This window comes from Notothenia coriiceps, unplaced genomic scaffold, assembly GCF_000735185.1.
Source record: "Notothenia coriiceps isolate Sejong01 unplaced genomic scaffold, NC01 NC01_scaffold00015693, whole genome shotgun sequence".
In the NCBI taxonomy this organism is placed as follows: Eukaryota; Metazoa; Chordata; class Actinopteri; order Perciformes; family Nototheniidae; genus Notothenia; species Notothenia coriiceps.
In genome coordinates, this window is record NW_011348394.1 from 1449 (window position 1) to 13008 (window position 11560).

At 38.3% G+C, this 11560-nt stretch overlaps 1 protein-coding gene and 2 long non-coding RNA genes across 3 annotated transcripts; all 3 read right to left on the minus strand.

Annotated features, from left to right (window-relative positions):
* Positions 1–1292: 1292 nt before the first annotated feature.
* On the minus strand, positions 1293–1562 carry LOC104949094 (uncharacterized). Its single transcript, XR_798770.1, has 3 exons — positions 1533–1562; positions 1408–1455; positions 1293–1329 (listed from the first exon to the last, which is right to left on the minus strand). It is a non-coding gene; the product is annotated as an uncharacterized lncRNA (long non-coding RNA).
* A 1731-nt stretch (positions 1563–3293) lies between these two features.
* On the minus strand, positions 3294–6749 carry scpp7 (secretory calcium-binding phosphoprotein 7). The gene is made up of 10 exons (XM_010775377.1): positions 6548–6749; positions 5423–5478; positions 5249–5314; positions 4876–4920; positions 4637–4684; positions 4505–4546; positions 4302–4361; positions 4062–4211; positions 3768–3817; positions 3294–3575 (listed from the first exon to the last, which is right to left on the minus strand). Exons 1-9 carry the CDS (start codon positions 6747–6749, stop codon positions 3773–3775), a joined length of 714 nt encoding a protein of 237 aa, XP_010773679.1. The 3' UTR covers positions 3294–3575; positions 3768–3772.
* A 148-nt stretch (positions 6750–6897) lies between these two features.
* On the minus strand, positions 6898–8083 carry LOC104949095 (uncharacterized). Its single transcript, XR_798771.1, has 5 exons — positions 8041–8083; positions 7853–7909; positions 7222–7371; positions 7047–7082; positions 6898–6936 (listed from the first exon to the last, which is right to left on the minus strand). It is a non-coding gene; the product is annotated as an uncharacterized lncRNA (long non-coding RNA).
* Between the last annotated feature and the right edge of the window lie 3477 nt (positions 8084–11560).

Consider the following 11560-nt stretch of genomic DNA (forward strand, 5'->3'; position numbering starts at 1 on the left):
AGAAGTTCAATTCTAACCCCAATTATCTTTTCTGGATGCCCATATTTGCCTGCTGATCAAAATATTGGCCACATTTTTAAGAAAACACATATCTAGAATGCCATGGTGGATCATCATCAATGCCATGATCAATGCCCATACCCCACCTGAAAAAGTTACTTTACTTTAAAATAGTTTTGAAAAGTGTTTACTAGTTCATTGACAGGATTAACTGTTAAGCATGAATTATATCCAGCAAATTGGATTTTGCATCAAGCAATGAAATAAATTGAAACCAATAGCTTTCTGGATGGGCTGGAATTGTCCTTTGGAAAAAAAGATTGATGGATTGTTTTCGTTGGACCACAGCTTTGTAAACCAGCCGCAATTGTTCATTAAGGAATTAGCTGACCAATATAAAATAATTCTGCAAAAGCAAACTATTTGATTTAGGTAAATTGTTGCTGCTTTTATCTGTTGTACATCATTGAACACTGATTTGGTTTTAGGACTGTCAGGACGAAAGCAAAGTTTTCTGTTCTACAGTCATTTATATGATTATTTATCAAATATGAGCTGGTTGACCACATAAACACATACAACAATGATACCAGTCAAAAATGCTTTGAATGAAAACAAACAGAAAAGGATATAGCTTGAAAACTTAGAATTTATTCTTAAGGAAAATGACATTTGAGAAATATCAAATGAGTTAATAAACATTTGCAGTACATGTGTCACACACTGTGGAAATACAAGGTACAAGGTTACACAGTACTTCATAACACTATAAAAGTTTAAATAAATGAAGACTATTTGACTATCCTAAAACGTGGTTATTTGATTATGATCATGTTGCAGAACCAAATTCAATCATTTAAAGTAATTGTGTCTGAATGTAAACGAAGAAGAAATGGTCTTGCAATTCTTCCGATCTTCTCATCGACTTCAAACATTAGTTGGCATCTGCAAAGAAAAATGTAAAAATTAAAACCAAATTGTAATAATTTCATAAATTCTCACTATATGACAACGTTCTTCATGTATTCATAATTTGTTCAATACTTCTGTTTATCAGCAGTACAAAAACGTTAATGCATTTTAAGTAACATAGATTGATGAGTGCCTTGTTTGTCTGTGTGGGCTGGTCCTGCTGGAGAGCCTGCAGGGGATCCTGGGATGGGAGAGCATTGAATCCAGTATCGAAGGTAGGAATCTGAGAAAATAAATGCAAAACCTCAGGAGTGAAGAAATGCTCAAAAGTTCCGTATTTATACTTTAGATTTTTTTAACCCTCACATTTGGGATTTGTTGGGGAATATTTTGAGGGGGGAAGTCAAATGGCAGCCCCTGTGAGAAAAAAACAAAGTGGTTGGTCATATACAGTATGATAAATATAAAAGTCATAATTGAGTAAACAATCCTCACATGTGGCATCTGAGGGGCGTTTGTCATAGGAGGGATGTTTGTCATTATCTGAAATAAAAGCAAATACCTTCATTTAGTTTAGTTTTATTTTATATTCTAAATCATATTAAATTTAAATTGTTTACCCTTTGCTGGGAGAAGTCGTATGGGTAGTACTGCAAATGAAAAATAACACAAAAAGCAGAAAAATATCATTAAGAATTGTGCCAACAAGTAGTTTGCTCTGTCTATTATCATAACTAAAGTATTTTAAGTGTCAAAAGTTACTTTAATTTTGAATGGGGAAACACAACAACACTTACTACTTCCACGCTCTGTCTGCCAGGTGGCTGAGGAATGGATATTTTCATGAAACCATGGGAAGCAAAGGGCTGCAAAAATAGAGAAAGACAATTGGTTAGCAATTATGTAAATGACATCCAATTTGTATGAGAAGATGCTTCTGTAAAGTAGGTCTACCTGTGCAGGGTTGGACCCACCGGCACCACCAGCAAAGTTATGAGGAAAAATCTTAGGAAAAAAACACAAGTGCAGCATTAGAATTTGTACCTGAGTACAGACTGTCAAAAATAAATCTCTCAATAGAAAGCCTGCATATAAAATAGGTTCTCACCAATTCCACGCTGTAGGCACCAGCTGCACCGGGTTGTGGCAGAGATGGAATTCCGAAGGGATTTCTCACCTGAATGTGAAATTTAGATGGAAAAATGTCAGTTTACAGTTAACTCTACATAGCAATATTTCAGCTGTGTCTCATACCTGAGCCTTTATTCAGTAGTATGTTTACATTTGTACAAACAAAAAACTTTTGAAAGGCTTAAACACCCCACAACAATTACCTGTGAGGGTGCTACCTGTGGCCTGGAACCCGCATAATGAGGCAGGTAATGAAAGATGGACTGAAAAGCAAGAGAAAAACAGAAATTAAAAAAACTTCATAAACCTGCCTGGATTGAGAAAAAAAAACCCTTTGTTTATTAAAACTTACAGGAGCAGCTGAGGCGCTGGCCAGACAGAGGCACAGGATGATCAATTTCATTTTGCAGATTGTTGAAGTCCTGCAGATACAAATCATCACGTTATTAAACATCTAGTTCAACCTGAATGGTTGGTGGTCATTATAAAAGTTTGCATTAACTTGTGTAGAAATTCTTCATAACTCACCTTCTGGAATAGAAGACTGTAGGAGATGATGACTGTCGATGTTGGAGATGATTCCAGTTGATCGTATCTTCTGCAGAGTTACTTCGTCTTTTATAGGGTGCCAGCTCACCTGAGAGCCAATCAGAGTCTAGTGATGTGAGCCAATGAGTAGGTGCAGTGCAGGTGTCTAGTCCTCAGCTTTACTAAATGACCGGTGGTCAAATCCACCTTCTGTGTAATAGCTGACTCTGCTTGATTACACTGTCTAGAGAAGTACACACCTTCATCCTGCCTGCTCATCATTCTGCCACCACAACCTTACTGGTTCTGTATAACTGCAGCTTTATGTATATTATGTATGTGAATCTAAAACTAAATGTAATAGTAATGGCTTTCTAGTTGCTTGCATGTTAATTGTGTTTCAAAAAAAGAGCAGAGCAAAACAGCCTTACATGTCTATTCAAGCAACTGCAGCGGGAAAAAAAAAAAATGTCTTCTGTGAATATTTACAGTAAACAATTTTGATAAATATAGGTTCGCTATGTTTTAGCAGTCTTCATAGTGTGTGCCCTTGAGTAACATTACCTACATGAACACAGTAATAATCTCATTACAAACACTAAATGTGATTCAAAATGTACTTGTCTTTTGCTATTATAGTCAATGTCTGTGGATTGTGTACTTAAGTATGTTTTCTTAGTGAAATGTAATGTAAAAAGTAGTATAAAGCAAAGAACTCTAGGAATGGATGAGTTGTTTTTTATTTGATAGAAGTTACAAACATGCAGGACTCAAAACTGGGATAAAAAACACACTCATCTTCATTTAGCAACATTCATATTACGATTCACAGCCCCTTTTTCTGCTTTTAATTCACAGACAAGCATTGCACCATGTGCAGGGAGCCATTTATTACCTAAGAAATAGGAATACTATTTTCTTCTCAAAAACATTTCATGTTTCATATTTTGAAAAACAGCAGTGGCTGGTCCTCTTCACTGTGATGGTCTTGTTTTATTCATCTCCTAAAGTGGGAAGGAGAGCAAAAACACTGTAACTGTTCTTGTTTACACAAAACATTTTCACTTAAAGAAAGAAAATACATGTAATATTTTGTTTTCAAACTTTAAAACCTAAAACTCTGGATTATGCATGTGCCTTCTATACATGTCAATTATTTTTGTGTGTGTATGTGTACACATCCGGCTCCTACCTACTCGGTTTAGTCATCGTCCTCATCATCATCATCGCTGCTGGGTTCGGCAGCCTGAAATGACAGAAACTTGTGAGGAGCCAGTCAGGAGTGAGGATCTTTTGCTGATGGGTTAATATTTTTCCACACCTCAGCCAAAATAGTTGTAAGTGTGTCACTCTGACGCAATACTAATTTACTAAAATGAACCTGTTGCATTACCACTGCAATTCAATGCAGTTTCCTGCGAGCACTTAATGAACATTGCAATCAATCAATCCAATAAACCAAAATCGGCCAAAATAAAAATATAACTTACTGGTTTACTAGCAGCAACGATGCGTCGAACAGGGGCAGCTGGAACTGCAGGAGCTGCAGGAACAACAGGGTCCACAGGGGCCACAGGTACAACAGGGGCAGCAGGAACAACAGGAGCAGGTTTTGGTGGGTCAAAACCGAAAGGGTAGTACTGGACGACATTAGAAAGAGAAGATATCATCAGTTCAATAAAAATGTTACAAATCTTCAATCAGAGGAATGCAAATCTGCAGGCACTTACCACTTCTCTAGTGCCTTTAACGTTCGGCCAGGAGACGTCTTGCTTAATGAAGCCACGGCCCTTTCAATGACACAAATTCAGGCACACATTAATATTGTTGGACTATGTACTCTACATGTTTTTAGGCTTTGATTATTTTTGGTTTAAGCATCTATTAAGTACTTTATCCATAGAGACAATTCAGGATATACTATTGGACTCACAAATCCTGCAATAGGCCTTCCTTTGGCATCAACCGGGAGAAGCTGGAAAATAAACAACCCAGATTATCATCATAGAATAAGTGTTATTTTTAAAAATAATAATTAAAGATATTCTAAACAATAAATACTTACAACGTCCAGTGTATCAGCTGGGGCTCCAGCAGGAATAAGATGCTCTGCCTGAAAAGGAAAATAATATAATTTGTAACCTTAAATTCAGGAGAAATAGCAGAAAACCACAAGTAAAAGAGACACCAACAGGCTCAACTAGAGAGACTCAGTAGTAAACATATAATAGCAGACCTGTGTTATTCGGTTTCAAAATGTGACTTTTACTGTGGTTTGTATGACACAGCTGTGTCTCAGTGTACCTGAGCCGGAGCGTGAACGATGTCAAACTCCATGTACATCTGCTGCTGTAAAGAAGAGAAGATAACACTGCAGTGTCAAGGCAATGCAGGTGAGTGTAAACTCAATAATTCAGACGATTATGAATTGCTAAATGTTGTATTTACTGTTAGTATTTTTACATTGTCTATGATCATCAGGCATAAGAAGTTGCACAGAAAAAGGGAAATGTTTTAATTCTCCAATTGAGCCAAATCAATCTGCTGATTATGTTTATTATCTGCTTTTATAATGTGCTGAATATGGAGCTCCAAAACAGCTACTTAGACTAGACAGAACAAAAACATTCATAAAAGAGAGAAATAATATTTTAGGAAGTGAAGGTTTTTTCCTTACAGGGGCGCAGACTGCCATCCCAAGGATGCAGGCAGCAAGCAAGAACAATTTCATTTTGTAATCCAGCTGCCAAAAAGATGTTGAGTTATAAGATCTGAAAATATTCATTCATTTGAAAGAGCATCTAAACAAATTATCAAATACATGTTATATGCTGTCAGTTGTATTCATTACCTTTCCTTTCTGGCAATACACGGGTACTGAAGGATTGTTGAGGAGGGATGTGTTCTCTGCAGAGAGATTTACTCCTATTTATTAGCTTTGGACGCACAAACCCATAACAGGTTTTGGTAACAAGCCAAGGAATTTTATTTTCATCTGACAAAATTGGCCATTATATCTGTGTGAGAAATGTCTCGACAGATTTTTGGCATGAAACGCACATCCATCACATTTTATCCCTCATTGATGCTATCAGGCGAACCCTTCCAACATCCTTTACACAGCCCAAAGGGGATCAAGGCTATATACATTGATGCTTTTGAACAATATGCTGTAGCTGTAGTACCTATATATTATATATATTAAGTGGTTATTCTAAAACAGCACATCTTATTGTACACTTCTACCTCTTATACTTGATAACATAGCTGATTATGATTTGAAGATGAATATTATATTGCAGTTGTACCTTTTTTTATTCCTTCATGACAATCACAACATGTTTGCAGCCTATTAAGACTTTCTAATGTTGACTCAAACTCGCTCAACTTTTGTTAAATGCAGAATGGTAAACATTTGTGGCTTCATGTATTTGCCTGTGGGTAGAAGCTGTCACATGGCAACCATAGACTGTGAAGGCAACCTTACATCATGGTGTTCCTGGGAAGAATAAAACACTCTGTGCTGTACTGTATACTTAAATAGAAGAAGTTACGACACTACTGAATTTGTAGGAACGACTCCAACTTTATTGAACACAATTAAAATGTAAAGACCAAACAGGGGCAGTGTGCTTTGCTGGAGGGCCTTTTTCAACGTATGATATAAACAAGATTGGGCTGTTGCTGAGAAAATCAGTCTTAGCCAAGAAAGTCAAATTGCATGTGCATGTGCATGGTGTCACAATATATATTGTGTTTTCAGTGATTGCAAGTGACCAAAAAAATCAGATTAAAATGACTGTTTTTTGACAAAAATCATCAAAACACGTAGACCCAGGTTTAAACAATTCAGATTGAAACTTTATTGTTGTAATAATGGGGCTGCAGTGTCAGACAAGGTTTCCCTGAGTGGGTTGGAGTTTGGCTTGAACAGATGTTTGGACAGTGGCTGATAGTTGCGCTGTTCTCTCCAAACCCACAGGTATCACGTTAGTGTTTGGCTGATACCCAGACCTGGCCAGCCCCCCTGTCTGTGGGACTCCAGCCGAGGTCCCAGCTGTTGGCACCATGCCTTGCTTCTCTGGGTTTGCGAGCCCAGCGGCCTGGCTCACAGGCAGAATGGCTCCAGCAGGCGAGTTTTTAAGCACATTGGTCAAGTACATGGCCAGCTGGCCCATTTCAGCTGCCATCTGAAATACGGAAGAAAAGAGACATACTGTAAGGGGCCAGGGAGAGGGAACAATGTGATCATCAAGGGGATCACTGGGTTCACTGAGCAGATTGTTTGAACAGGCTGACAGACAGATACAATCTTGGATGTGTTACCTGGAGTTCCTCTGAGCTCAAACTGCCAAGGGTAGGACTCTAGTAAAGAATGACAGACAATGTAAAATAAACATAATCATAAATAAGAAATATAAACCTGACTGTGATATTGACTCTATCTGAGTTTACATTTTGCATTGTATATTTACCTTGGATTGCTGGAGCATGTATATAATTTGGGGATTCTGTAGAAGAAAATCAGAAAGTCTGAGCATAATGCAGGATTTATTGTCCCTTAAATGTTGCTATATTAATGTTGAATATGTTCTCTTTTTAAGGATATAATCACTGCTGTCAGATTAAATTTAGGAAAGGTAAACACACCTGTTGTTGCTGCAGCACGGGTTGAACTGCACCTGAAGGAGCAGGACCAGTAAGAGTTTCTGCAGGTAACACAGGACTGTTCGGAGGTGGATTTGCTGGATTTTGTGGAAGGGTTGGTTCAACAATCATCGGGTATCCATATGGGGAGAACTTGAAGACAGAAAAATTACATTTATATGTCAATACTTGTCAACTGTTTATGCACAGAGACAGGAGAGCACTTAATTGTCTCTTAATCGAAACATCAGACAATTAGATACAAAGTATTATACTGTAATTACATCACTTGTGCACAAAAAAATCAAAACAGCATCCAACTTTCCATCATACAATTTTATATAAAGTGACAGATTGTTGCAAAGTACAGATCTTTATATTTCCATACCACTTTCTGTTAGTAGCCTACAGGTTCAGGTTTCCCATACAATAGATGCTGACAGCTTAAAACTTGTGCTGTTGAAAATGTTGAAGAGACCCCCCAGGTGATATCTCTCAAGCTGGGTGGTTGGAAAATATTATTGTATCTGCAGTGTACAGTTCTTTGTAGTTCAGTACAGAGCAGTACATGCTGTTCTTTTTGCAATGCATAGACAGATTGATAAGATAAGATAACAAATGTTTAATATCTCACCATTTGGTTCCTATAGGCAGAGGAGAGAAGAGGGAAGTAACTATATGGAGGATAAACCTGTAAAATACACTCAAAATGAGTTTCATTCTTGTATGAATGGTATTTATTTTTGCTATAGCATACAATAAATACATTGTTTGTTTGTTGTAAATGTTCCACCCAAAATATTTATTCTCTTTATGTCCTACCAGAGGCTGCTGTCTGTGTGTCGGCTGGTTAGCAGGCTGAGATCCGTAGACGTTAGGCTGCAGAGGGATAATCATTGGACTGCCCCCTAGTGGAGGCCAGGTGTAGTGTTGTGCTGGAATCATGAACTGGGGGAATACCTGGGGGCTCGACTGCCAGGTGACCCCCTGCGGTTGGATGACCCCCTGCTGCTGGGTGACCTCCTGCTGCTGGATGACCCCCGCCTGCTGGATGACCCCCGCCTGCTGCGGTTGCTCCGTATTAGGGGAAAGTGGTGAAAGTGTCTGAGCGTCAAGTAGCTGGTTTGAGGGTTCAGCAACTCTTTGAGCTTGAGTGGGTTTTCCTTGTAAAAGCAGGGGAGGAAGGACAGTTGGACGAACCTGAAAATATAGTAAAATTTAAAATCCTCCTAGAATTATAATTTTCACAGTAAATGTCACATAATGAAAGTCAAATGTTCAAACTCAGAAACAATAAATAAATGTAGGAGCCGATAAATGAGCCTACTTACCGGTACTGCAGACACCATGTGGGTAACACATGATAAAACTATTAAGATAATCATTTCCAAATATAAATAATTCCCACAAGACCAATGAAAGTTGTGAGGGATGTCCAGTTAGAGCTTGTAGAGTAAATTCCATGAAACCCTATGGTAAGGGGCATTGACTTATGCACTACTCACAGAGAGAAACAACCAATCACAAGACAGCAAAAACAGACATATTCAACCTACTCTTCTGGTGTGGATGAAGTAATGGGGTGAAGTCAAAGAAAATCCATTGAATGCCAGTTTTACTTCAATTATGATGCTGTAATGTCTACAAAAATGAACAAACAAACCATTAAGAACCTAGGGCTTGTGGTTTTCCTTTTACCATCTGTGGGTGCAAGTGATGTGTCAGTGTCTCACTGATGTAATTATGGTCAAACAAAAACAATATGCGACGAAAGAGAAAAAAAAAAGAAATATACAATTTGTAGAAAAGTAGGAATAACGTATAACGTTTCTTTTGTCTGACATCAAATTCATAAAATAAACCATCATTCAATTCCAGACCACAAGTTGAGACAAGCACTCAAAAGGGAAGCCAGGACCTACAAAGATGAAGGTCCATCACTGAAACCTTTCTCTACTGACTGTGCAGAAATTAAAAATGTTTAATTTACACCTGTGTGTGAATGAGAGAAATTGTAGTCAGACACAATGAAGATTGGGCAAAGTTATGCAGTTTTCACTAAGTGGTGTGTATGAAAATGTACTGTATGTCTTTTTAGCTTGGCACTGTCAGGTATTGCAAGTATACAAAAGTGCACAAGGGGGCAGAGTAAAGCTGGAGTTATTTTTCTAATTCAAGAATCTAAATTTAATCCAGGAATAGCTGTGCATAATGCAACAGCTAATGGTTTCATTGTGGACAAGGTACCTTGTCATGTACATAGTATGTATGAAGTTACGTGTTCCCAGCCCAGCATGCACAGTGAAGCAAGGTGACCAGTATTAAATACTGGTGACAAGTAACCAGTCTTTACATGGTCAACAGTAATAAGCAGATGCACACTCACAGTTGTTCAGAGCTTTTAGTATAAAACCCACTCACTAATATGTCTTTGCCAATTGGCAGCAACCTGATAACCTGCATCTGATTGTACAGTAAAGACTTAGAAAAACATGAGGATAAGAATAAAAGTAAAAAAGCAACCTCAGTATTTTAAAATTACATTTTATTTTTCAAAACCCCCAACAAATACAAATAATAGAATGTGCAAAAATAATTATTCAGTGCTTGATTTTGTATTGTATTGATGTACACAAACCTTGGCCTGTTGTTTGGCTGGTTTATCAAATTTAATAAACACGATTACATTCATAACAAGTAGCTCTGCAAAACCCACCATTTTGGCACAAATCATGAAAAGACATTAAAGAATGTGCTTTAATACAATAAGAAACTTATATTTCTGAGAATGATAACGCAAGGGTACAGTAAAGTCTCTGTGATTAAATGCAGTACAGTGTGATGAATGAGTCGAGTCATGATAAAAGTAGGCTGCAGAGTGACAGACTTCCCAGATGAAGTCAGGTATTAAAGGCTCAACGCTCATCCCTTTCTTAAGCTGTGTTGATCCAGGGATGGTGATGTGTGTGCCCACTGAGACTGTTTCACACTAGTGTGACATCAGCATCCACCCTGGGGTGTCTCCATCGCCGCCCAAGACCAACCTCCAACAAAACGAATAATTAAACCCCAACCAAGTAAATGTTTCACTTTTTACACGTTTCAAATCACAATATATCAGTACATTCTTAAAGTTGTCCTATGGAGTGTGGCATAAGAAAATGCTATTTCAAATGATATGAACATTGACAGAGGAGTGAAAAGAAAATACACATAAAAAGGTTGCTCAACCAATACTGAAACTTGCCAACGAAAAATAAGTTCACAAAATCTGGGTTCACACATTAAACACAATCTGTTATTCCTGCCCAGATCAGCACAGTTCATTTGTTGTCTCCTCGTTGGCCCTCGGTGGTGAGATCAGCTGTGGTCGTGGTGGGCCGGGTGGTCGTGGTAGGATTTTGTGTTGTGGTTGGGCTGGGTGTCGGTGCTGGAGGAGGGGGGGGTGCAGGAGCTGGTGGAAGCGGCCACAGACCAGGAAATGGCCAGAATGGAAACGAAGGCCAGGGACGATTGTAATTCTGCAACAAGATCAAACAAACACAGTGATATATTTTTTTAAATGAATAAATGTTTCACTAAAGTTTCACTATTGTTAAAAAGAGATGGGGTTGATTGGATTCTTACCTCATCGCTGTCAGACTCACTGCTGTAGTGATGAGAATTTGAGCTACTGTCGTCGGAATCACTGCTATGATAATGACAATCCTGCAAAAGACATTCAATTATGAACTGTTTACCAAAGAAATTACAACCTCCTGGGAGAATAATTGTTTCGTACTTACAGCAACAGGGAAATTGATGAAGAAGAAAATCATCAGAAGAAAAAACATCATGTTGCACTTCATGCTGTAATTTTAATCCCTTGAGAGTTAGAGCTGCCTGTATGCCAGAGTGTGAGTGTGAGCAGCTAAATAATGAATAAAATATGAAGCCTGTGTTTGCTGCGTCTACACTGGTCCCTGAAGGGAGCTCCATTAGCTTTTAAACAGTTTTGGTGTGTCCCCAATGCTCTCGTACTTTTAAGGTGTGTTACTTCATGTCAGATGTGGTCGCTGTCATGGCAGCCTCCGGACACAAAACCACAATAGGCGTGAACACAATTTCATTACCAGACTTTGTTTGTGTAACATTAAAGGGCCACATCCTGTTTATAATCTTTACAGAAATTGGGTTTGGTGCGCTCAATTAACCACCAAACCCAATGTGTACAGCAGATCTCAAACACACACACACACACACACACACACACACACACACACACACACACACACACACACACACACACACACACACTCTTTCTCTCTTACACATACACACACACACAAACACACACACACAC

Coding starts and splice junctions, on each gene's coding strand:
- scpp7 (XM_010775377.1), bottom strand. CDS start 6,749: ATGGGCCAGCTGGCCATGTACTTGACCAATGTGCTTAAAAACTCGCCT. Junction 5,479..6,547: donor CACTAACGTGATACCTGTGG/GTTTGGAGAGAA, acceptor ATCTCTCTGCAG/AGAACACATCCCTCCTCAAC. Junction 3,818..4,061: donor TCGTTGCTGCTAGTAAACCA/GTAAGTTATATT, acceptor CTGTCATTTCAG/GCTGCCGAACCCAGCAGCGA.